This window comes from Alligator mississippiensis, chromosome 1 (assembly GCF_030867095.1).
Source record: "Alligator mississippiensis isolate rAllMis1 chromosome 1, rAllMis1, whole genome shotgun sequence".
Classification (NCBI taxonomy): domain Eukaryota; kingdom Metazoa; phylum Chordata; order Crocodylia; family Alligatoridae; genus Alligator; species Alligator mississippiensis.
In genome coordinates this window covers 167,947,185-167,974,842 of record NC_081824.1, presented here as the reverse complement: position 1 = coordinate 167,974,842, position 27,658 = coordinate 167,947,185, and the positions used below count along the sequence as shown (strand labels likewise).

Sequence of the window (27,658 nt, the reverse complement as noted above, 5' to 3'; positions counted from 1 at the left end):
GAGGGATGGGGGCTGGGACAAGCTGCCCAGCCAGGGCAGGGGGGGCATTACTCAGGGAGAGGGGCAAGGACCGGGAATGCGGGAGCTGCAGCACTGGGAGCAGGGGCTCTTCCCTGCTGCTGCTTGTCCACTTGGGCAGGGGGGAGGGTCAGGATGTGGGCACAGCTCGCTCTAGGTGGAAAGGGGCAAGCAGCAGCAGGGCATAGCTCTGCATCCTGCCCCTGCCGTGCCAGCAGGCACAGCAGTGCTAGGAGCTGGGGCTATGCCCTGCTGCCACCTGGAGTGACCCATGCCTGCATCGCGCGCCCCTGCCCCCCAGCTGGGCAAGCGGCAGCAGGCCCCTGCGGCTCCCCCTGTTGGGTCAGAGGGAAGAACAGCCGGAGGATGGGCCAGGCAGGGCAGCCATGGGGGCTTCTCCCACGGCTCCCCCCACCCAGGGAGAGGCAGGCACAGCCAGAGGAGCTGTGGGAGAAACTGCATCCACTCAGCTGTGCCTACCTCTCCCTGGCCAATCCGAATCACCGAATATCTCCGAATCTTCCAAAGCTGATTCGGCCGAATTGTTTCAGAACAGCGATCAGATCTCCAAATGGAATCGCTGTCCTCCGAATCGGCCAAATCTGAATCTGAACTGAATAGTTCCCTATTCACGCAGGCCTACTTCCTATTTGCTTTTGATTGCAATTAAAACATTGGAACAATATATTATCTGGGACACCCAATAATTTAGGGAACTTTTACTAGGTTTAAAAAATATAGCAACATTTAACGAAGGCATAATAATTGGCAGCAGTTAACATATAGCAGCACTGAAGATAAAGAACATAAGACATGCTATGCTGGGTCAGACCACAGGTCCATCTAGTCCAATATTCTATACCCCAGTGGCATAGAGCATACTGCTATGGGGAAGAGCATTTGTGAGGGATTATGCAGGCTGCTCTGCCCTTTTCCCTCTCCTCTTATAGTTTCCAGCATTTAGAGGCCTAGGAAGTCCTACTGTGGAGCTTGCACCTGTAGCTATAATGTTTAATACCCTTTGATGGAAGTTATTTCCTATTTAGGCACTGGAAAATACCCTGGTAATCAAGATACCATTGGTGGTTAGCATTAACCTTTCAATGATGATCAAAGGAGCTTGTAAGAAAAGTCTTGTAATATCAAGGGGTAAATCCATGAGATATACATAGCATGCATGACCAGGATATAACATAACAGGTTTAAATAACCTATTGGAAAATCCAATATTTCAGGAATGTATATATGATCACAAAAATCTATCTGAAACCGCTGCTGAAATCAGTGAGACAAATCCTGAAGTCCAGAACCATGTATACGATGGTGAAATTTGGCTGAACCATTAATGTGCAAATAAGCACCCTGGTTCTATAAACCATTCCACATGTGCTTCACTTTAAGTACATTCCCAAAGACAGCGGGGAATTAGCAACAGTCAATGAGATTTCACTGTCTTTAAGTTAAGTACATTTGCAAATGTTCACAGGACTGCACCATAGTATAAACAGCTATCTAGCTAACTGAGGAGCAACAAATATCCAGGTATTTTTATAATTCTTCAAAGCAAAATTTTAAAGAGCAATGTGTCAGTTTCTTTTTTAAAAGCCCCTCCCTCCAAACTTAATTTCTGCCCTCCTGACCTCTTTGACAGCTCTTTTATCCCACTTATTTTCCCAAGAAAACCATTATCCTAATGAAAAAACAGTAAATATAATCCTAAACCTATTTAAAAATTAGGAACCAGAAATTAGAGTTGCCTTGTATGTTGTGACAAATAATATAAACCTGTGCTAATAGGCTTTTCAGTTTAAAGGCAGCCTTGGGGTCTTCATGTGTGTATATGTAATAAATCATCCATTGAAAAGATAATTACTGCATTAATGAGGGGGAAAACTAGCTTGATAGCAATTATACTAAACTATTCAAATGGAAGTGCACACAGATGGTTCTTTGTTATCCAACACACATTAGTAAGAGAGTTGTTTCATTACATTAGCTCACTCAGTTAAAAGGAAATAATCAGGATCTGGTTATTAATCACAGTAATACTACATTGGCTTTGTAAACTGAGGAGGTTTTTGACTGCAAAAACAAAATGGAACAGAAAAGGCTGATTAGGGACTTAGATCAGAATTTTCAAAAATGCTGAGAGCTGGATGATGTGTGGGAGAAAAGGGGTGATCTTTCTTGGCTGCCCTGAATACAACACCAGTTTTTAGGAAGCTGTTTGACTGTGGGAAGGAGTTTAAAACACATCTCTAGTATTGCTTACTCTGGCAGGGCTTTGGCACCTACCACCAGTGCATATTGGCAGCATAATTTTCAGAAAGGTGCAATTTAACATGAAAATATGCGCATGCATAGGTATACTTGACTATTCCCCATTCTGCAGTTCATTCCTATTTTTTGAGCAAACATGTGACTCCTTTCCCCACATCCAACAAGCAACACTCCACAGGCCTTCCATCTCAACATTGCTGCTGGCATCCTCAAGGTTTACGTCGTGTGGATAGCAAGCTCTCTCTAGATTCTTGCCTCCCCAACCACATTCTACTAAAAAGGCACATCTGCTCCTCACGGCTGCTCCCAAGAGGGTAAACGAAGCTGTCTGGGGCAATTAGTAACAAACCAACCTCCTTAAAAGTGATATGTTATTTCTGCAGAATATAAGTAGTTTGAGGCAAATATAAAAACAATAAAACAGACTACAGTATATGCATTTCTAGCTTACTGTATTCCATGAGTATACTAATTCCCTAGAGACTCTCATATAGGGTCTCTCTTACTGTGTCAACTTGATCCCCTGCCAGAGCTCACGAATAGCTCTCTAGACAAACCTGACAACTTCACCTCTTCACTCCCTTGGCTCAAAGAAGCCATTGCATTATCTTTATATGTAGTTCCCATTGAATTTGACCATTGTAGACATATATTAATAGTCTACTACCTGTAGTAAAAAGCGAGATCAAAAACCAACAATAACTTTTATTCAGTGACCACCTATGTACAGTACTCATAAAACTGTTACATCTTGGTATGCCCAAATTTATTACATATTAGCTCCACACTGGTAACAAATACTATTACCTTTTTATCCACCATAACAAGCTCAGAGGGTTGGGGATGATACTGAATCCTCTCCTTTAGACAGCCATAATGCTGCGTTGCAGATCATGTCACTTTTTGCAGACGCTGAAAGACTTTGCAATTAATAGCCAGGATGCCTATTCTGGCAATATCATTCAGGCAGTTTCGCCAGAAATGGTTAAGGAGAATGTGTGTCTAATAGATAGTGTGTGGAACATGTGTGTCTAATAAAAAGCTTGGCCTCTATATGTCTCATCCTCATATGTCTCTATCAGGAAGAAGTCCTCAAGATTTGGCTTCTAATTCTGCTGTCTTGCTCTGTTCCTTTCTTTTTTCTCTGCTCCACCTTCTTCTACTAGGTATCCACGACTTGCCCTCACAGGTCTGACTGCAGGTACACATCATTCCCTTCTACACCTTTTCCATTTCTTTTTTTCCCCAGTCGTCTGACCCAACCCTACCTTCTCTGCTATCATTCTCCTCCAGCGCCTCAAACCCATAACCTGAACGAGGGATTTGCACAGTGTTGCTGTTAAGAAGTCAGGAAGCATGTATGCCACAGTCTGATGGAGAAATGCTCTAATAATGGTTCACATGTGATAGAAGTGGCAGATTTTGAAAATTTTGCTTGTGTTCTTCAAAGCAGCACTATTTGCCCTTTGGTACAACCACTTGTTCACTTGGCTGGCTACTGTGTATCTTCTCATAACTGGATGATTTTTTTGTTAAGTACATTAACTACATTTTCCCAAGTTGCTACGTGGGTTTTAATACCAGTTATCCCCTTATTCTCCCCTCCCTCAAAGTGTATCTTGGCAGCTTCTTGTTTCCCTGCAATGAAACCAGTAGCCTTTATATATATCCACAGGCCAAAACCACCATTAAGAGACTTCAGTTCACCCTTCCCTCTCGTCTTCCTTCCTTGCTCAGTTCTCTCCACCATGTTCCTTAATATCTGCTTGTTTTCTCTCTGTGTTTCTTCCCCTGTTTCTTGGTACAGCCTGCAAATCCCTTGCCTGTTACACCATTCACCAGTCCAAAGGTAGAAAGATCCTTTGCAGCCACTTACACCCACTTTGTGAAAATGCCCTAAATGTGCTAGCCTTATAACCTTGAAGATAACTAAATCAAAAGCCTCCAAGTTTCAAAGTAAGTCATTTTAGATGTATGGACTGTACAAAATCAAAGGAAGGAAAGTTCTGCTTAATTTCATTGACTAATACCGATAAGGAATTCAAATTCATTTTAAATTGACATTCCTGCCTAACACTGTATTTAGTGAGATCATGCTTTTGAATGTATATGCTTGACTTGAAGGGTAACTCTGCAAAGACTTACTAGAGGTTAACCTCTTCTTAGACATGAAGCTAGGAACTGCTCTTTTCTGAGGACTAATTCTGCTCTTGGTTATAATAAATGTAAAATGGGAAAAACTATATTAAAATAAATGGAACTACCAAAGTAATATAGCTATAAATAAGTCCAGAATCAGGACCATTTTTCTCAACAGCATAATGACACTGGGTTCCCATTCACTTCTAAACACAATTTTTTTAAAGTACACATATAGAAAATAATTATTTGGTGATGGATGGAAAAATATATATTCCAGAGTGCTTTAAACAGCATATATTAATGGGCAAAAAATAAAATGTGGGTCATGCTTTAAAGAACTTCAGAAAAAGTTCTGAAAAAGGTTCAGCAACAACAACAAAACCCTTTAAGAAAATATTTAAATTTTATCAGAAAAAATTATTGCGGTTTAGAAAACATAGAATTAAAAGTAAAAATTCTGTTTAAATAATGAAAATAGGAAAAGTTCAGTGAAGTCAAATGTCAAAGACTTTCTATTTGAATTCACATAGTTCTACCTTATTAAAGGCTTGATTCTGCCACCAAACAAGCCCCAGGGCCTGTTTTAGCTGTCTAAAGCCTCAGAGTGATATACTGAATTATCTGAAAAACCCACTCAGTTCAAAGTCAGCTTCTGTGGATGTGTGGAGGCCTCCATGGAATGGTAGCGAGCATATCACACAGGAGTACATAGCCTTGCAACACTGCATGGAGGGGCATTTCATTTGAGGTCATATCTCCAACTTTGAGGTTAAGACATCATGGGCTGCGCTGGCCAGCTTTAAAACATGCCCCCGTTACCACTGGGCTGCCTGGTTTTGCCATTTGTAATGCAGCTTCATCATCTCTTCTGGGCATTTATACGCATGCATTTGTCTGCTCCAACATGCTGGAGAACCAGCACATCAGAGCAGACTCAATCAATTGAGTCTTGAATCTGCTCTGCACGCAAGCTGACGTGCCCAGAGCCGCATCACATGCATTTGTATAAAGAGCAAAATGCACGTCAGCGCTGAGAAAATGGCAGCGGTACACTTTTGAACTAAAACACCTTCTATGTGTATTAGTTCAAAAGTGTGCTGCTGCCATTATCTCAGAGCTGATGTGCATTTCACTGTTTATACAAATGCATGGGCCACAGCACCAAGCGCTTTTAAAAGCATCTGGTGCTGCAGCGCAAGCATGTGTACCAATGCCATCAACTCGATCCCTGTCTGTGTGGATGACTCCTAGACTTGCAAGCAGTGGGCATAGAGTATAAAAGGGGTTCTGCTGCCATGCTATATTCTGCACTATTTTGGATCCAAGCTATGTAATAGAGCTATACCTTGCATCAATGACAGGATTAAACCCTATCGCTAACAGCAATTTAGAAAATCTATCCTATATTACCACTTTTGTCTGGTTTCTTTTTGCACTTTTTATTGTATATGTTCATGTGTACAATAAATATGTTAACACTGAAGAGATCTTTGAATCAGTAGCATAACAGAGGGGCCAGAGGGGAGGGCGCTGACTAGGGTAGCAGCCACGGGAGCTGATTTGGGGGTGGCACAAAAATAGCAACTGCTGGCCAGCTGTTATCCCCATCGGCAGCTGGCTCCTGTCCCTGCCCAGGGTGCAGAATCCCTTGTCCTACTTTGAATGGTGGGGACTGATACACCTGTCACACTAATATAAGTCAGATAGATTAGTTTAGCTCATAAGATTTGTTCAAAAGAACTTAGGTTAATTCATGACAAATATCTTACCCTGGCAAAAGGTAGCATTGATCCTCTTGTAACCTTGAGGGCATTCCAGCATTTGACCGTATCCTGGATAAGCTGGAAAAAATGGTTAGTTATTACAATGTGTAACATATTTATTTAGAAAGCCCAACACTTAAATTACTATGCAAGTATTAAAAAATCCTACATTAATATTTGTCAGGTTTTCTCAGGGCAATCACTTTAGAGTCAGGAAATATCAAAGTTAAGGACGTACATGCAAATTCAGTTGTCTGTGTATGTATGGCTACTGCCTTTAATTATCCAATCAAATCCTGCATCTCAGATACAACAACAATTAGAATAGTTTGAAATTAAGAAATTTGTTTTTATTCTACTCATTGTCATATATACTTGATTCATTTTTGCTCAAAGCATCTACAAACACCAGCTTCAAGGACAGACCAAGCTGCAAAATTTTGACTTGAAAACTAATTGTTTGAGAAATAAATAAACTACTGAAAATAATTGTTAGAATAAGAACTTGTCTGAAACCTTAACTATGGCACATGCTGCTGCCTACATCATAATACATCTGACGTATTTGAAATCCATGGGAAAAATAAGGAGTCTAACATTATATTTTTATAACATTCAATCATCACTACAAGAAAGGAAACAACTGTGATTTCTCTCTTAATCTTTTGTGTTTTAGAAGTCTCATTTACTGACCATTCATATGTTCTAATATCAATTACAAAGGGCAGAATAACAATAGAAACTGAATTTAGTTAGCCAAACTAAAGGGTCCTCATCTAAGTAATGTCTTTGTCTTTATTTATTGTTTTTTCGCTACTTAAAATTGATTTGGAGACCTTGAAAGCTGTTCACTGACTCTCAAATTTAATGTAATACAATGGAGAGAAGTTTCTTTTTTGAGTAATTGTAATACAGTCAAAATGGAAAGTTACACTTTGGCAGCATGTTACATTTTATTAAACATATAAGAATAAACTTTTGGTATTCTGAACCCACAAGTGCTTTAGCAAGTGCCAAGAAAATATTTACACAGTAAGAATGATATAGCAGATACACCTTACATTTAGTTAATTATTTTTTCTTTTAAAATATTTTTTTACATATTAACTGGGCCAAATGTCTAAAAATAGTTTTTCATCAATACAAAGCTATCAGCTAACAAAGAACTGTTTGAATGGAACACATTTTCACTTGATTTCATTAGCATTGAACATTGGAGTTGCCCATTTATCCCTGAAGCTTAGTTTACCTGGGAACCAGTCAAATACAGAGAAAAAACGAAAGAGGCAAGTGGTAACTTTTTATTGTGTTGTAAGAGGTTAAGATAAAAGAATCATTTAAATTATTTTTTTTTTTACATTTCATATTAAAAGGAAATGTATCTCTTCTGGAATCAGTCACTGCAGCAGCAAATTTTGGAGTTAAATATTTGCTGTTTAATAATTATTGTGTTTTTGTTCTGCAAATAATTGCTTAGTTAGAAAGTGGCAGGCAAGGTTCTTTGTGTAGATGTGATATCTTTTATTAGACCAACTGAGTAGTTGGAAAAAGGTTTTTTGCAAGCTTTCGGGTGCAGTCACCCATCTTCAGGCATAGGAAGTCTCTGCTGTTCTGAGACTCCAAGGAATGAGAGAAGCTAAAAGTGTGACAGGACATCAGTGGGAATGTAAATAGGTGGAAATTAGGAAAACAAAAAGGTAGAGTAGGGAAGAGAGGGGGGAAGAATGACAGTGAAAATGCAAATTCCTCCTGATCAAGATTATCTTAACAGGTAAAATGACTAAGTGCTACAGTAATACAATAAATATATAATATTTGTAAGTTTCAAAAGATGCAGCTTCCTTTAATTATATTATGAGAAGACATGGGCACGTTACTTCATGTAGTGGCATGCAGTCATGGTTTTAAGACGCTTGCAATTTCTGCTTTTACTGTGGGTGTAATTATTTGATTTTGAATGAAATAGTTGGATGTTATGGCTGCCTATGCACGCGCTCGGAGGTCAGGGGGGAGCATTTTAACTAGAGCAATTCCTGGACAGTTGCTCTAATTTAAACATTTCACCACCACGTGGATTAAGCTCCTTGTGTCTATTAAGTGTGTGTATTAAGTAGTGAAATAGCCAGAGGGGCACTCTAACTCAAGCTCATTTGATTAGGTTTAATTAAAGCAACCCTGCGGACGTTCTGAAACATGGGGTGGAGCTTAATACACACGACGAGGCTATGCTGAAGCGTTCTAAATAGAATGCGTCAGAGCACATCTATAGAAATCCCATGATGTCATGGTTCTAGGGATATCTGCACCTTTATCCTATCCATTGCTGATTTTCTGATGGCATTTATTCATGTGTCAGGCCTCAGATGCCTTTACCTGTCCTGGGGGTAGAATTCTGCAATTCTCCCACTCCCTCAACTGGGCCCTGTGCATTGACTATGTTTACCCAGCAGGTCTGAATTAATTCTGACACCTGCAGTTTGCTTCAGAAGTTAATGGCCAATGGCATGCAGTGACAAGAGAGCCTTCTTAAAACCATAATGTTTAGAAGTAGAAACAAAGCATTTAGAGATTTAAAAAAAAGATGTACCAACAACAAGCAGTCTCTGTATGCATCTCTCCTATGCAGGGTTTACCATTCCCTGACAGTAAGCCAGGCAACTTATTTTCTTCAGTGTTCCCTCTCTCCCACTCCAAAGACCACTCTTTGGTACCCCTGAATAACTCTTCTCTTTCAAAAGGTCCTTTTAAAACTGCCAGACTTCTTTTATTCTTCCACATTCTTCCCAGGCTCCAGGCACTCTACATAAAACTCATTTTTGTGGGTTGGGTGGGGAGGAGGTAGTGTCAGAGTCAGAGTGATGTTGTAGCCATGATAGTCCAGGACTTATGCAAGAATGAAGTCCTGTAAAAGCCAGGAGCCCCCCCCCACCCCCCCCCAAAAAAAACCTTTCCTCTCAAACATAGTAGAACAAGCATTGCTCCCCAATGTTCATCAAGTATTCACTGAGGGGTCAAACCATACTTATTTTCCTTTCAACCTGTTTTTCTAGTGAGTTTCCTAATAACCAGGTTGACGCACAGAATCCATATATTATTATGAAGCAGCTCCAATTACATCCCAATATTAGTATTTTAAAACAAATGGAACTTAGAGTGAAAAGTCTCACTATTGGCCTATTGGCTTCCAGTGAAGTCAACAGGCATGTCTACATGTGTGCTTTAAAGCACAGTAGACTAATTTGTTGCACATTAAAGCATCACTGTCTACACATGTGCAGCAATTACACTGGTGTGGGCTAATTGACTGTGCTGTCAGATAGTCCCATCAGACACAAGTACTATCCAACAGCAGAGTAAATTACTGTGCTTAAATATGTAGATGGTGATGTTCGTATTAGTTTACTCCAGTGCAAATTGTGCTGGAGTTTATTCAGTTGCATTAATTGCACAGGTAGATGCGCCCAGTGGGAGTTTTAATACAGATTTAACGAGGAGCAGTTAGGCCATTATTGGGTACATCTACACAAGATGTTGAATGTGCAGTAGGCTAATTAGCTGCATAGTAAATGTCGCGAGTCCACACATGTTCCCCTATTAGGCTGAAGTAAACTCATTTACTCTGCAGCAGGATAGTACTTGTACTTACAAGTACTATCCTGCTGCAGAGTTTTTCACTCCTCAGAAGCACATGAGTAGACACTGCCCCGGCTGGCTAGGGCAGAAGGGTGCTTCAGTGCATGGGCTGTCTGCTGGCTAGCCCCCTGCTGAATCAGCTTTGTCCCCCAGCCACTCACTCTGCAGCACATTGAGCTGGGGGGGGAAGTAGCTCTGGGATGGCAGGCTGACCCCCAGGGCGCTCTACCAGCCAGAGCTACTCTGACCCTGCTCAACGTACTGCAGTCCTGCGTGCACATGTAAACAGCACACACAGAACACTAAGCTTGCACAGACATGCCCAATGAGTTATTTTATGTCATGCACTTTCACTACAGACCCAATTCAATTCTCATTGAAATCAATGACTGCTTCACTGTTATTTTCTATGATGAGGGTGGGCAATCTAGTCAAACTAGGGGCAGTATAGCAGAAATGGGCCTTTTGTCCTTTTCCTAAGGGATAACTGCACTATGGTATGTATCCTTTTCCTGGTGCGGCTTACTGTCTCCTTCACATCAACTCAGCTATTCTGTACAATGCACTGCTGGATGTGAGGTTAGAACCGAGGCTTCACCAGTCCCATCATTCATTCCTGTCAACTTGCATCTAAACAGGACAAAATAGCTCTGGCAGCCATAGCAGCATTTTTCTAATTTTCTGCTCATGTTTTTCACTGTTTTAAAACAGAATTAAACTTATAACCACAGCAGCAGTCTTGAGCCAAGGCATACGTACACTGCAGGGCCAAAGTAAAACTTTCAGCAGACAGTATTTAGTAAGTCACTAAAGTACATATTTACATATATGCAAAAGTTCCATTTAAGTCAATGGGACTTAACAACACGCCTAAAATGAAGCACATGCTACAGTATATAACTAAACAGGGAAACAAAAGAAAGAATTGTGGTACTTCCTGGTAGTGAAACTTGAGCTATGCTTAAATGCTTTGCTGAACTGGGGTCTTCTTGACAACCAAATAGGACATTGAACCTGTGCAAAACTTGGCATTATAAAAATGCATCAATCTTAAGGAAAGGTCAGGAAGCATAACACCACAAAAGAGAAAGCCAAAGAAAATTTGTTTTCTTCCAAAATATCAAGTGGGAAAGTAATACCAATTCACAAAAGAAAACTGGAAAAATGACATGGGAGTATCATGACCCTGAAACTGCATCCTGTGAATGAATCAGCAATCAGGCATGAATACCATTCAAATGTCAATGTGTTTAATACTTAATTCCTTCCTATTCCTTCCTTTCTGGTAGTTTTAAAGCTGAGTCAATTTGCTTAGCTTTATGCAGAATGAGTCAGCCTACAAAATACTTTAAAATAGTAAAAGGGTGCATGGGAGAGAGGGTTTCATAAGAAGGAAGATTCTTTCTTTCAGCAGGTACCTGAATAAAAAAACATGAATACCTCACATGTTTATGAACTCCACACTCATTACTCAGTCAGGAAGTATCTCCAAACTTACTATTGCAAAATCCCACAAGTTTTATGTATCAATTGCTCTCTATGTCTTACAAATAACCTGACCTTTTTACACTAATTAGAAGAATAAAATAATAGTATTTCATATCAATTAGCCTGTTTTTACAAATGTGCTCGTGTGTTGTTAGCTCAGTTTTCAGTGGTAAATTTCTACATACTAAATGGTTATGCCTATTCTTTTCAACCACTGAGAAGGAGGACTGCGATTCAGAAGCTATGCATTCCTCCAATTAAGTTCCAGCCTAACTGCACCATACCTAATACACAAATATAGGATCAAACTCCAGAAAAAGATAGTGGCACCTGCAGATTCTTTTTTAAGCTAAAGGAGGAAGTGAGATGCTGCTCTCACCTTTATGTAATATTTTAGTAGGTACAGCATTTGCACAGCAGTTAGGGAGATGTGGCTTGAAGTTCCTCCTTGACCTAAGGGAGGAACACACATCATTCAGGAGATGTAGTTCCAATACCACTGACACTTACAAGAGTGACCCATCAGTTCTTGGAGAAAGGGTTTTCATGCCTACCTTCAAGAGAGCATTCTGGGCTATGGCTCTGAAGTGGATGGAGATGCCTTTGGGAAACAGGATTTAAAACACAGCCCATTCCTCAATACTTCCTATTGGCTCTCTCCAGGCACCTGCACGCAGAGATTCATTTAGATGATTACCTACTCAGCAAACTGGCTGTTCTAGATTCCACTCTGAGACATCTAATTCTCCCCTTGTATCATACAAGAAGTGCAGGTGGCTCTGAATTCTGCTATGGGAGTTGGGTTTAAAAATTTAGGCCCTGCAGCACTTAGTTTCAATGGGTGCCTATAGATGTGTGGGGATGCTGCTCCAACACACTATAATTACAGGGTGTCAGAGCAGCCTCAATTAATTGAGTCTGTTGGATTATGCTCATTAGCATGCTTCAACAGCCTCCACGTCTTGTGTATTCAGTGTCTCCATACTTCAAAATGGTGGCGGGGTGCTTTAACTAAAGCTTGTCAAACGAGCTTTAGTTAAAGAGCCCCCACCACCATTTTGAAGTGAGGGATGCTGAATACACAAGACACTGCATGTGCTTTAGAGTGGCCCTTGGAGCCACTCTAATTTAAGCGTCCCCCACCTCCAGAACACATGCAAAGAGGCCCAACGTGCCTAAGTCTAGTAGTGTAACTATGAGTGGGCAAGCAGAAATGAGCCCTGGGCATTGCATCCCCTAATGAACAAGGGGGCACTGAACACCCTCATTGCCCTCTCTCCCTTGCACCTTGCCGCTTCTCTGCAGCAGCTCTGGAAGCACAGTGCAGAGAAATGGTGGCAGCATGCACTGCAGGAGCAGTGGCTGGTGGTTTGCTGTTACTATGGGAGATATCACTTCCTTTCTTGCTACTAAAAACTGATGTGTATAGTGTAGTACTGGCCAGTTATGCTCTGCTTAAGTCTCTTACTGCATATAGCCTTTAAGATGCAAAAAGTACCTTACTAGTCTTTAAACTAAGGTGCTCTGAAACACAAAATGCCCTACCCATAAAACAATTGGCCAGACTAACTCAATAAAAATCAGTGCAGTATTAATACTCCCGAGAATCTGGAACCCCTGGCAACAGTGGCCCATCAGAACACATGTAATACCCAGGAAAGGTCAGCGATACTATGATCTAAAGCTTTTTTTGTTTGAGAATTTTTCATAGAATACATTACTAGAGTTGGAGACAAATATTTGTAGGCAAAACAATCAATGTATTTCCCTGGCTTAGCAACATACTGTTGCTAATTGTAAAGAGGCGAAGTGGGCTTATTGTACAAAGTGCTGAAATAGAAGCATGTTTAATTTCCTGCATTGCCATGGGTCTGCTGGGTTAGTCTGTGAAAGTTGTACCATCTCTGTGTTCCTGATTCTTCTCATATATGAAATAGGTATAATGATAATCAGGGATCCGGGTTTTCCATTTCTCATGGGAAAACGGAAAAAAACCGTGGATTTTCCCTTTTAACTGAGAAAAACAGGGTTTTCTCATTTTAATGGAGAAACACGTGGATTTTCCACTTTTGCAAAGAGGTCTCTGCAGGCTGGCAGAGTTCCAGCCTGAAAGAGGCTGGGGGGAGCGGGAGGAGGGCAGTCAGGAAGGGGGCTCCATGTACATGTTCCCAGCTGTGGCAACAAGCTTCCCCTCCTGGCCCCGCTCTGCCCTACCATGCTGGGTCCTACTCATTGGGCCACAGAGGCCCCTGGAGGGAAGGCAGCAGAGCAGGGAGCCCATGCCCGCAGTGGGCAGCCTGCATCCACCCTCCACATGGGCTCCGGTCTAGCCGTGCCACCTGCAGGGGAGGGGGAGCTGGGCTCCATGTTCTGCTCCCCATTCAGACCTCCCATAGGTGGCAGCCTGGGCTTGGGCACTGCTGCAGGGGGTAGGAGGCTGCGGACCCAGGTCCCTGGCCCCATATCCCTGGCAGCTGGGGGCCCTCTCCAGCAGGGTTGAGGGGCAGGGGGCTGTGGGTGGTGAGGGGCACCTGCAGGGCTTTGGGGCTGTAGCTTGGGAGTGAGGGGCCTGGACCAGCATCCTGGTGAGCAGAGGGGTTAGGGGGAGCTTTGATTTTCCATGATAAAAAAACCCAAATCAAATACCAAAACGTATAGGTATTTAGAACTTATTTTATTATAGTCATTGAGACACTGGTAAGCTTCAAAATTGTTTTAAAATTGTAAATAAATCAATAAAACTTTGTGTTCAATTGATACATACGTATACATACCATACATACATACATATATATACCATACATACATACATATATATGTGTGTGTACATATGTATGTATGTAGCAGCATTTCATTTTAATTGCAGATTTAGGGGTTTGTATCAGAGAATTTGCAATTTTTAAACAGAGAAAACCAGGATCCCTGATGATAATTGCATCTTTTGTAAAGAGCTTTGTGATCTACTCATGTAAAACATTCTGTAAGAGAGAGATGTTTTCATTATTGTTATTAATAAATAAGAATAGTTATTTAGCCTGATGGTAAGGGTTATTATTAAAACTGATCCAACAGATTAAGTTTACCTTTCATGCAAATCACTAAATAGCTATCTTTGATTATTTTGTCAACTACTAGTCAAAGGTGATGTCTACATGAACTGTGACGCAACGCTACTGTGTAGTAGTAATGAGCTACAGTGCAGTCAGCACCACCAGGAAGCCGTGCGGGGATGCTACTGTGCAGTAATGCCAGTTACTGTACAGTCATTTAGTACTTGGGTATGCAAGAACTGTGCAGTCTGCTTCCTGTGCAGATGAGGCCAAAGTGTTGGGTAAATCTTCTTGGAAGCCTAACTGTAGAAAAAGTATTTCAATATAACTGACAGCTTAGAGCCTAGAAAGTTTTGGCTTTAAATATCAGAAGTTCATTTAAGGTCTCAAGAGGTGACTGCATTCTCTACAAGAGGGAACTGGCACCTCTATAATTTAACATTTCTGTGTGAACATTCAAAATAAATCCAGCTGGAGGAGGCAAGATGATTCAATGTCATTAGCTCCCTTACACTGAGAAAATGCAGCAATGTAGCACTAGTTTTCTAAGGGGAGAAAAATAAAAACATTTAATTTGCTAGCCTTTGAAGGTCACAAAAGGGTACCAACTTTTGTCACCTTTCTTATATCAGATGATATAGCTCTTTTAGAATATAATGTTATTTTTTCTTTTAAAAATGATATTTAGAGAACAGAAAAGGAAAGCAATTAAAAAAACAACAATGAAATCATACTTACATGGCTTCTTGGGACATTTGTGACATTTATTAAAGCCCCAGGAAGTACCCACAGTTCCACAGCAGTCTTCTTGCTTTGAAAGACCAGGGAGTGCTTTGCCACACTGGAATAATAATAATACTCAGGTTAGTGTTATTGCAACACAGAAGAGGAATGCAGCTGTATCTTGTAATCATCTTGGGGTAATCTGTTGCCTGTGCAGAGGGCCACTGAAGACTCACTGGAGACCTCAGTGGAACTTAAGTAATGCATCAGCTTTAGGCTGGCCTTTTGCATATAGGAGAACTGGTTCAGCTTTAACAAATTTTGCCTTTGTAATTTTTCCCTTCAACTCCTGGACTAAAAAAGCAAAAGAGAATAATATGCCACTGAAATCAGTAAGTATATTTCCACACTAGAAACTCTTCATTGGCATGAACTCCTTCAATTCTTCCTCTTAAAAGTCTGTCCCTACACTTTTCCAAAGGCGGATAAATGATCTCAAACACCATTTGGATTTTTCTTTTAAAAAATAGACAAATATATAGTAGTAAGTAATTCCTTTTACGTTCTTTCCTATTTTATTTTTAAAGTACTAATGGCTCTAAAACCTTAAGTTCCAGCCAATATGCTTACTGTTTATTATAAGCAGTTACCAACATTTCCAAATTATGCTGAAATATTCTAGTATTTGAAAACTGAAGGAGAACTTAATAGAGGCCAGGCCTCTATTAAGATATCTAGAAATGTGTCTCTTTATTCATTCAAATAACTGACTCAGCCTGGCAGTTCTTACTGAGCTATAACTCCTTTATTTTAAAAAATGTTGTTTTCCCTGAAAAAGAACAACATGATTAGTACTTTTATCAGTAAAGTCATTAACATTTAGCAGCAGTCAAAATTTAAATTATCTCTTGACTACTGGCATTTTTTTTTCATGTTGCAAGACAAAAGAACTCTAGATCAGGCATGATCCAGATGTGCCAGATGTGGCCCATGGCAACATGTCATCCAGTGTGCAGGACACCCCATGTGTCCCCATGGGAGTGGTGGCACTATTCCCCTGCTGCCAAATATCCAGACCCATGAAGAGCCCCAGATTGGATGCCGAATCCCACATGTAGGGCCAGGCTGGGGCAGTACTAGGCCCCAGTGCCCAATCTTAGAGTATGGGTGGGAGGAGGTGATATCAGACCCTCTTGACCCAATCTCAGCATGTGTACAGTGGGAGGAGGTGGTGCCATGCCCCAGGACCCAATATCAGAGCACAGAGAAGAGAGGGATCAGTACTGGGTCTCAGGGCCCATTCTGGCCCACAGTAAAGCTCTGTGCCATGCAATTTGGCCTGTGGGGCCAAAGGGTTGAGCACCACTGCTCTAGATGGATTTTTTTGCCTAGAGATTAGAGAGTCCAAGTAGTTATACACCTGCTGCCTATTCAAAAAGTGTCTGCAGTATGGAACCTCTGCCACCACACATGTTTTGAATGTATGTTCAAAGGGAATAATGAACTAGGCATGGTCTGGTATAAGCATTTTTAATGAGCCAAAAGATATATTGTCACTGAAGAGTTATCTCAGGCTCTAAGCCCCCTTTTTGTCTACAGACAAAAAACTCTGATTAATAGTGCTTTCAGCATGAAATAGTTGGTTGTTTGTGGGGTATATATTAAATCCCAGCCGCTGGTAACCCACTGTTTTTGCAGGGAGGATGCAGTGTAAACCATTTCAGCATTGAGTCCCCCAACATCTTCCTACAATTTCCCCATCTGCTCAAAAAGACAGAAAACTTTTCCCCAAAATTCACTGGGAAACAAATCATAGAACAGCTCAGTTAGATGCACAGGGGGCTATGGGGCACACAGAGACCATAGATCAAGGAAGCATTGAGGGGTGAGTGCTGTACTAATGAGACCACGGTATTTTGGTATGGCTCAGTAACATAACTGGTTACAGCTGAGTAGACTAACCAAGGTGCTGAGGCTTGCATCTTATTTATCCAAGTTAATTCTGCAGTGAAGATGTGCTCTCTGTACCTTAAAAATCTAAGTCCTAGCTTTGGCTCTTACACGCCTACAAACCTGAATTGTATCAGCTTGAGTCTTAGATTCCTTAGTGTTAAAAGATGTGCCTATGGAATCCTGTACAGACTAACTAAACTTGCTGAGAAATAGAATAAATTAGCCCACATAGAGCTCCTTGCTGCTTTGACTAGACTTCTTCTGGTTCTCAATCTCATTCTTTTTTACAGAAAGCTCAAGTATTGCTACACTGAACTGCAGTCTGCAGTATGGATGTACTTTATATGTTACTACTTAAAAATGGAAATTTGCCTAGTAAGTCAGTTTGGTGCTCTTGAAAATGTTGTCCAAGAACTAAAATAACTGCTACGGAAACTACCTGCACTTGAACATAGGAATGTAAGATTGGAAGAGGTTCTCTCAGGCCAGTGAGGCCTGTGCCCAGCATTCTCAAGCAACCAATTACCCAAAGAATTATAGGAGGACACATCCTTTTCAAGAAAGACACATCTCTGCAAGTCAGAAAGGGTAAAACTTCAATATCAAAGTAAAAATCTAAAAATTAAGAATTGTGAAGCTACTTGAAAATGTCCAGTGTTTTCAGAACTGTTAGTCTAAACAGGAATAGGAAGTTCTTATGTTTTTTTAAAGACTATTCTCCTAGTCTGTGTATCTATTGCACTCTGAAATAAGATTTCATCTGCCACTGGAGGAGAGACATATCAGTTAAGAGACAGGAATCAGACAAAAAGTCTACTGTATTCAGTAGGGCCAGGATTTAACTGCAAGTCTTTTTCCCTACAGCCTGAGGCAATCCTGGTATAGTAGGTTTAGCATTATGTTTTAAATAGGGTAAAGGCTTTCAGAAAACCTGCTAGATTTTACATATGCATCATCAATAAAGACATGCCATAACTCCAAAGTGCCTAAGTAAAACAAAACTGTCTCTAAGCAGATGAAATTATATACTGAATCCTGTTACTCAGTACCTCAAATTGCACATCTTACAGCTTATACCATTTAGACAGTATTCATAAGGTGCTGACACAAGTGACATCTTGTCATGCAACTGACTTTCTGAAGCATTCTACAGCCATGCCCTTACAGAAGTGCGTGGCTGCACAGTGCTTTAAAAGCGACTGATCCTGTGACAATCTGAACCCTCATTACATGAGGATGTAGTGGCACAGTAGGGGGTGCTACAATGAAGTAGGAGTGTACAAAGCAGGCCCTATTCAATTCGGATTCGGCCCGAATCAGGGACAGTGATTCAATTTGTTGATTTGGATCACTGTCCCTGATTTGATTCAGCTGAATCCGAATCTGAAGATTCGATACTGATTTGGAGAATCAGAGATTTGGACACAGACACAGCTTTAAAAGTTTCTTCTACATACCTCGAGGTACCAGTGCAGCTTGTGAATGCTGCAATGCTGGGGCGCATGGAGCATCCCACAGGAGTGCAGGGGGTCCCCCCATGTGCTCAGCAGCGAACCTGGAAGTGGACCGGAAGTACTTCTGGTCCACTTCCGGGTCCGCCGGGGAGCACGCAGGGGGCCACCCCATGCCCCACCCCCCCACCTTGGTGATCAGCCACAGGGGGACTCCTGGTGCCCCCACAGACCCAGGAGGCACCAGTCGCTGAGCCGGGGAGGGGGTGTCCCCCAGCCCACTCCCCAGCGGACCCGGAAGTGGACTGGAAGTGCTTCTTGGTAATGTGTCTGGCCTAAACATAAATCCTAACTCTTGGCTAATTTCCAAGTTTTTACTTACAGCGAATCATCCAGGCCAGGAGACATGTTGCTTGTTGCTTTCCAAAATGCCCACCACAAGGAAGACAGCGTTCCCCGCTCCCCTCAGGAATTTATCCAGCCAAGTTACCTGGTTGACCAGCCTGAACCAAAAATAAAGCAAGAGAGAAAGAGAAGGGTCCACTTGGAATGACCCAAGTGATGGGAAGAGAGAGGGGGAGTTCTTCACAGAGGATTCAGCTGAAGACACTCCAAAGCAGAGTGCTTTCATTAACTTGTGTCAGCCCATGCTGGGAGCATGGCTCGGCTGGCACAGCACAGCCCTGCTCCTGGCACTGTCTTCAGGATGGGAGGAAGAGAAGAGAAGGGAGGGAATTCTCTCTGGGTTTTGGAGCCCCTCCAAGGTGAAGGGACGGGGGGCGGGCTCCAAGCCACCCATCCCACTTTCCAGTGCTGGCTGGGCAAACCCCAAATCAAGCTCCCTCTGCTCCCTTTCCCCCCTCCCATTCTGAAGACAGCACTGTAGCTGGGGGGAGGGGGAAGGGAGGAGGAAGGGGCAGGGCTAGGGGAGAGCAGCTGCAGACTTGCAGCTGCTATAACCTGCAGCTTGATCCAACCCCTGGGACCCAACAGCAAATGTCTATTGGGTCTGGGAGATGAAGGTAACTCATGGTGCTTCTTTTGAAGAGCCATGAGTTAGAGTGGAAAGCTACATGTCTGTCAGGACCCATAATGTTTCCTTCAAGGTGATAGCCCAAAATATGTAGAAAGTGTTGTATTCACAGCTTTATATAACACTGCCCTCTCAACCTGGCATCTCAATTGGACATTCTGTTTAGATGGACTGTTTTTCTTTTTAACTAGAACTGCTCAGCCTGCTTTCTTAGGACTGCTCACTGGACAGAAGAACAGAGTTCTTCTCTGGAGTTCTTTGTCAGTGTTGTCTGTGCATATCTGCACTCATATTCTTCCCCTACTCCCTGCCCCTATGCTTTTGCCTCACTTCTATTACTATTTGGTCTCTGCAATTCAGTGAGAGGAACTGAGGTGGCTGATGCTGCTCCTGCCCTCATGATCTCAGACACTGAGCATCTGAGCCAGGACAGGCACTTATGTAATACCCAGGGGGCACAGCTTCTTCACAAGGTGGCAAGCACCAAGAGCACATCTTAACCAGCGTGACTGTACAGAGGAAAGGCTCCAGAAGCAAGGTTTAATTGCTTTATTTTTATTTTTGGAATATTAAATGTGTCATTTAACGGTAGTAAATTTAAAACATAACATTTAATGGAGATAATGATGATGGACCAAACCCCTCTCTGAGTTTAGGTGTGGTGCTGTAGCATTTGTACTACACTGAAAACCATGATCTCTGTGGTCATATCTGTTTCAAATTTCCATATAAAAACCATAAGCAAGCATAAGGATTCCAAATTCTGAGTCATCTGGCAATCAAGGTTTGCAGCCCTGTCAGTAAATACTGGCAACAATTAGAGTTGTTGATCCCACTACATTTATGGTAAACTGAAACTTGAAGTATTGGGGAAAATGTGCTTACAGTCCAGCTCACCTTAGGAACTGGACAATAAGGGAAGGTATCTGCCACACAGAGGTCTACAGCTCTGTATAAATGGTCACCAGAACTGCTGCTATGTTGATCCTTAGCCATGCAGAAGATGACTGGCATGCAGAACTTCTAAATCAGGCAGAAATGAAGTCTGTTTTTGCATGCCTAATGAGCTTTGGTTTCTCTGCTACTTCCAACAGAGTATTTCCAATCCTTCCAACATCAATGTCCCTGTTCAACCTGTTTCCCAGCCAGCTGCACTTTCCTAAAATGTTCTTCCCTTTCACAGATGCTAAACCCCACAGAGTAGAAGCTACATTTCTGCAGGGCCCAGAAATGTGAATTCAAGCTACATCTTCCTTAACAGACTCACCTATCTGCCACCCTATATCTTTAGCTTCTCTATCCTACTTTATGAGACAAATGATAAGTAGGTGACCATCCTAGAAAAATCCATAGCAATTTAGAGATGCCACATCATTTAGTGCAACTCAGCCACTTAAGTTTACACTTGAACTAAGTAACCAGGCTTTACTGTGAACAATCACCAAGTATTGACTTCTACTGTCCTTAAGACAGATCATTTTTAATATCTGTACATTTCTAAATTTTCATATTGCTTATACTTTACATAAGAGAAGGATGCAGAGAGCATTCCCACCATTAGGTTTCAATTGTGGCTGACCTGGCTCTGGTGCATGGGAACCATCCAAGTCTCATTGCCTGTTCCCCTCTGCAGCCTGCAGCCACAATCCCAGTTCTTTTATTGTTCATATGCAAAAAAAAAAAAAAAGCAGCAGCAGCAGCACACTGGGGGCTACCACTGGTGCTAACCTCCTCAAAAGGACCAAGGACATGTCCTCTATACCCACTCTTCTTTCTCCATTTCAGATGAACCATTACAGGGAGGAATTCATCTAGTTCTCTCTGGTAAAGATCCCAGTCTTGCAATCAGTCCCAGAGCAATCACAAAGAATTTGTCTGAGTCACCAGAATGTCGCCCTGGACTTCCATTGCTGCATGATCCTGCTGCAGCTCCCTACTTTTACTGAAAAACCACAAGATAGCTGTTAATAAGGGAACCCTACATGATTAACCATGATTGAAATCAAGCAGTGCTTTGCCTGACTAGTAACCAATGGCTTCAGGATTCAGCTCAAAGACTACATTTAACATTCCACAATAGCAAAGCTCCAAAGTGAATGGATACTCTGTTGAAATTTTTATAAGCTGTTCAGCAGGCAGTCACTGGATGGTTACATCTTTTATTCTATATGAACTGCAAACAGAGTAATAGGCCTCAATTTTACCAAACCACATTGATGATATAATTACCAGCATATTTAATTAGCCTACTGAACATCCAAATGACAAGTTGTTACAAATGCTGTCCAATAATACTGGCTCAGTAACAGCCATTGTCTCAAAAGGAGAAGAGAGAAACTCTTAAATACTTCCAGACTTTCTAAAAGAACTTGCAAAGAATTTGTTTTGGCTTAAACAGAACATTCCTTACAGGCGAGTAAAAATTATCCAGCTTTCTCTTATTCAAGTAATTAAAACAATGTTTGATGTTCTTTTGGTATCTGATATATCTTTAATCCATTGATATTTTAGGGTATTGATTTTGCAAAGAAACAATTGTGGATGGAGCATTAAACCCTGTAAATGGATATACACTGATTTCTGACAGTTTATTTGTATAACATCTCCTGAAGCCAAACCATGAGCTTCAAGGAATTCCAGACAACTATTTTATTTTATGAGATGGTATTTTTAAGACTACTCTGAAGAAGAAAAAAAAAGCTTTAAAAGTGTTTCATAAAAATAGTACTATAGTGTAAAACATCTGATTTTACTTTCCTTTTTTAAGACTATGACAAATTATAATATGCCATATTTATAAAAAAATAAAATTAATACATTTCCATTTATGGATCTTATATTCTTTAATACACAAATAAACGTAATGTCTAACAAAATGGCATACTCCAATTGCTATGCTCCCAGGCTAATCCTGGATATGTATAAAATGAGCATATCATATATTATTTACATAAAATATTGTATCTGGATTAGTTATATCCTCTGAAACTTGCCAATTTCTGAACTCTTCCCATAACTATGCACTTTTCTGTTCATTCTACACTCTGCCAAAACCAATGCTAAAAAGAGGGACGCCACTCCAATATTAAATACGTGCATTTATAGAAAATCATTACTGAAAAACTTTATTAAAATAATTATTTATTAAATTTACTAAAATAAAGGATATTTATCAAGTAAACCTTATGTTCTTCAGACATAATCACGATTCACATAATAATTAACAAAATATTTGAGAGGATGTTGGTGACACTGAAAGACGACATAACTTAAAATTCCCAATGGAGAGCTTGGCAAGGTTTATTTTTTTTCACTTGTATTATTTATTTATTTATTTATATATATTAATGAACACATTTATTAAACAGAGACATCCTCAGATAAGCTTTAGGTGCTTCCTCATGTATTGTTTAAATATAATTTTCAAATATATTGTTACAGTATCTCACATTTTACCTAAAAATGCAAGCAGAGCTCCAAGCTCAGGCATCCTTGCTGTTCTCAAATAGCACAGTATGGCATGAGAATACTAACTAAAGCCTTGCTCTCATATAGCATTTTTCATTAGGAGATTTAAAGCACTTTACAATGGGAAAAGGACAATTACCTTTACAGATGGGGGAACTGAGACAGAGAAATGAAGTGCTATGCCCAAAGTCATTCAGCAGTTCAGTGGCAAAACCAGCAATAGAAGCATGTCTATTGCCTCTTCCAGTATACTAGGGACAGAAGTGTGTCTGAGGCAGCTCAGGCCTTTATTACTTAAAAGCAAAACCAGTCGTTCTATACATTACTTAATAGGTAACTTAAAAAGTGATAGCGTTGGGCCATGCTTAAGCCTGGTACAGAGCATATTCAGTAAACAAAACTATTTCAACTACATATTCTTTTTAAATATGACATTTTGATTAAGTTAGAAATGTTTTGCACACCAGACCAAATTTAAGAAATCCAGAAAAAAATCTTGCAAAAGAGAACAGATTATAACAAGTTAATGATATGACATATAGAAATTGCCCTAGTTTAGTCAAATTTATAGCAGGAAGTTTCTCTAGCTTCATCTTGCTTCTTAGATATCAGGGTGTTATTTATTAGCTTGCATTTAGAAATAATTCTTCTACATTTACATTTATATAGAAAGAAATCTACTCAAATTTGGGAAAGCTCTAATTTGTAAACAAGTGCGTTATAACTAGGATGTATTTCCTTAAATGCCAGTGATTACAGAAAATTACAGAAGTATCTCCAAACAGAAGCTAACTGATATTTCAGAAAAACTGACATGGCTTAATTTTCTTTACATACATCTTGACATATGATAGGCACTTGTGTGAATTCATATTCCATTAACATCAAAATGTCCCATAACAATTTAAATGCAAAGTAATCACATACAGAATGAATAGGTCTCAGAGTAGCAGTACAAACTTTACTGGGTCCACCACTAACACCATAAAAGTATTTTGGGAAATAACAAGATATTCTGTCATAATAAAAGTATTTTTATAAGAATTAAAATAAAAAACGGAGGAGGAGAAGGGTTAAATAAAATAAACATAAATCTTGCTTGCTGGCTTGTTCTTGAATTAAGCAAAGTGAATAAAAGCTCTAAACTCCTTGGGCGTGTCCAGACAAGCCTGCACGTACCTCTTGCTGCATCTCAAACCAGTATGAGACGCGGCAAGAGGCACTCTGAGAACACAAAAACGTTCCCCACACTGCATATTTGCAGCAGGAACTCAAAATTTGATACATGGATATCCAGGTATCAAAATAAAACATGGGAAAAATGTGGGTCCTGGACCATGTCCTGTGGCAACTGGAGGCTTGGGTCCTCCAAGAGATGCTCTGGTAGTCAGCCAGAGCATTTCTATGGCTGCCCCTTGCCCTGGTGCTGAAGCAAGCTGCCTGCCCATGCAGGGTAACAAGCGGTGCAGGCTGCAGGGACCTGGGCCTAGGCTCTGTTCCTGGTAAGGGGGGGGGAGGGGCTGTGAGGGTGTGGGGGACCACAGAGGGGGGGCAGCTCAGGAGAGGTGGGTCCCCTGCCTGCCCCCCACAGGGCCCACATGCCCCTCGTACAACCCAAGCCCCCCATCATAGCCCACAGCTGGGGCACTCGGGGCCTCGTGGCACAGGCCCCCTACACAGAGCAAGGCAACGTGGCTTGGCCCCAGCTGCCTGGTACTTGGTATTGCTTGTGCCATATCACACGGGCCCACTCACTCTGCTGCAGTGTGGCACTGTGCACCTTCAAACAACTTCAGGCCACTCAGATTGTCACCCAGGGCCCCACGTGGGGACCTCCTGTCACACTGGGTTGGGTCTTGTGTGCATAGTCCCAGGCGCCATCGGGCTAGGCCGGTTTCACGTATGCAGGACCCAGCCCAGTGCAACAGGCAGTCCCCATGAGTGCTGTGGGGCCCCAGGTGACAGCCTGAGAGGCCTGCTGCTGCCCAAAGGTTCAAGACCCCACACAGCACCACACCGAGCAGAGCCAGGCCACACCCACATGATGTGGCAGAGACAGCGCCAGGTGCCAGGTGGCCAGGGCCAAGCTGCGCTGCACAGGGGGGACTGTGCCAGGATGCTCCAGGTACCCTGATAGCTGCTGCTGCTGTGGGTGAGCTGTGGGCCATACAGGAGGTCTGGGGCCATGGCGGGGGGGCTCTAGGCCCTGTGGGGGGGCAGGGCTTTGGCCCCTGCAGGAGTGGGCTGTAGAAAAGAGACTCCTTTTTCTCTCCCCAAAAGGGGAGGTGGTGTAGAAGACAGCCAGAGAGGGGATGACAACCTGCACTGCATGGCACAGTAAAATCTGAAGTTGGGGTGGAAGGCCCACAGGTGTATGAATTCCAACAAAAGGTGACAGCTGCTAAAAATATATATATTTTCTCTCTCTCTCTCTTTAAGGAGAAGAAGAAATTATAATAGATTTGTGAACCATAGGCACAAAGTATGACAAGGCAGTTGAGGGCAATCAAGGAAGTTTCCATCCAGAGGTGACACTGGGGGGGGAGGGGGTGGGCCTTATCTCTGTGAGGGGCCATGGTACCCCTGCAATGGTGGGAGCATCTCTGTGCTTCTTCCATGGTGCGGGGCTGAGCCACCAGCTCCAGGTGGGCCCTGTGGGAGGGGCTGCAGCCATTCTGCCCAGCTCCACAGGGCCCCCACCAGAGCACAGGGCCCAGAGCGGTCGCCCCAATTTGTCGTACCCTAGAGATGGGTCTGTGTGCACCCATGCTTAATTCCCTTAGTGTGAAGTGGGAAGAGGGGCAGGGCAATGCTGTACCCTTATAGATGATGATGCAAAAAGACTTAAACTGCCTGCTTAAGGTGCATGCACGCAAAGCACAAATGCACATGTGAGCAATTACTAAAAAATGAATATTATATCCCCCAGAAAAAATAATGAATTGGAGTTCCATTCTGAATGAAATAAAGGCAGTGGGGATGAATGAACTGATTTGGAGAAAACAAGAGCCCGCAAAAATATATCCTTTTTCTCCACACACAAGTCTTTAGAAATTATAATACAAAGCTAAGAAACTTGTTTCCAGAGGTGCTTTCCAGTTTTCTCTTTCCCCACAATGTTTAGAGCACTATACAAGAATTCTCTCTCTCTCTCTCTCTCACACACACACACACACACACACACACACAAAGCAGAACCTAGATCATTCTTATTCTGAGGTTTGCAGCCTGCTTAATTTGCAGTGAGTTGCCACCACTCAGCTCTTTGCTATGGCTTTTACTTCGGAGAGTGCTGCCTCCTCGCTAAGCTGGATCTTATCAATGGTCAGATGTGCAAAACGCATTCAGGTGAGATCTGAATGCTTACGATTTGGCAACAGCAGCCAGCTTAGACCTAAAGAAGACTGCTTCTTCTGACTAGTATCCATGAATGGCAACTAGCAAACTGTGCAGAGGAATGTGCTGAGAGAGGAAAAATAATAATGAAAATAATGTTAAAAAAAAAACAAAACAGAGACAAGAATTGCTGGCCCTATTAACTGAAAGATTAGTTATGTATGTTCAAAGAGGAAAGAGGGGAGAATGGGAAAAAGTTTGTAGGAGATGGGAAGGAAGGAAGGAAGAAAGTCTATAAAGGTATTTTTTTCTAAAATCCACTGAAAGACAGACTGTTAAAGGTAGGAGTTGCCAGCATTAAGGCTGTATGTGTATATAAAATTGCATAACGATAGATAAGGATCCGTTCAAATGGTGGTTTTGTAATTTTCAAAGAAACCATGAAAAATGACTGTTTCCGCAAACACCACGAAAAATGGCAGTTTCTGTGATTTTGTGCAGAATCACCAGAAAAAACAACTTACTAAAAATAAAATGCTAGCTCCCCAGTGGGAGCCAGTGGCTGCTGTGGCCTGGCCTCACAGGCTGCCAGGGGTGGGGAAGCCGTTGGCACAAAGGGGAGCAGCCAAGATGCTGGCCGTTCCCTCTGCCACTGACTTGCCAAGAGGGCTCCCTTTCATGTAGCCCTGCTCCCTCCCCACCAAACAGTGGTGAGGGGCAGAGCTGCACAAATGGCAGCCCTCTCAGTCAATCAGCAGGGCCCCCTTGGCTAATCAGTGGCAGCAGGGGGGGGTGGTCACCGTGAAAAGACTACAAAAATGGCACTGGGCACTGTGAGTGGCCCACAATTTTTCCTTCACCTTAGTGCACTTTAAGTAGATCCCTAGCTATAGACTTTAGTTATAAATTACAATCCTAGAAATGAGATCAACAGAACACTTTTTCACTAATTAAAAAAGCATAGGCTAGAAGCTAAACAACAAGCAAAGTCCTATACAGGATTAACTAAGTTGATTAACTTAGAAAGGACCACACACACGATTACTTTAGTCTCCTTTCCAGGAAGTAAAATCACCTCTGGCCCTAGAATTAATAAAATATGTTTTGCATATTAAAGCCAAATATCCAAATCCACCCTGCAAGAAAATACTTCTCCTAATACTTGGCCGTGTTTATGTAAGAGTAGAGATATCATATTTACTCGAATACAAGATGGTCCTGAGTTTAAGATGACCCCCCCAATAATTAGATTCTATACAAGTAAAATTTATAAATTTATTATAATTTTCCATGTATGGAATCTAAGTATTGGAGGATCAT

At 41.7% G+C, this 27,658-nt stretch overlaps 1 protein-coding gene across 6 annotated transcripts in view; it reads right to left on the bottom strand.

The window, feature by feature from the left end:
- Positions 1-27,658, bottom strand: part of LTBP1 (latent transforming growth factor beta binding protein 1) — a 363,058-nt gene that overhangs the window by 160,218 nt on the left and 175,182 nt on the right. For all 6 annotated transcript variants that reach the window (XM_014600068.3, XM_014600069.3, XM_019500580.2 and 3 more), the window contains 2 exons: positions 15,113-15,215; positions 6,210-6,281 (listed from right to left, as the gene is read on the bottom strand). In XM_014600068.3, coding sequence (XP_014455554.2) covers positions 6,210-6,281; positions 15,113-15,215 — 175 coding nt within the window. The remainder of the gene's footprint in view (positions 1-6,209; positions 6,282-15,112; positions 15,216-27,658) is intronic.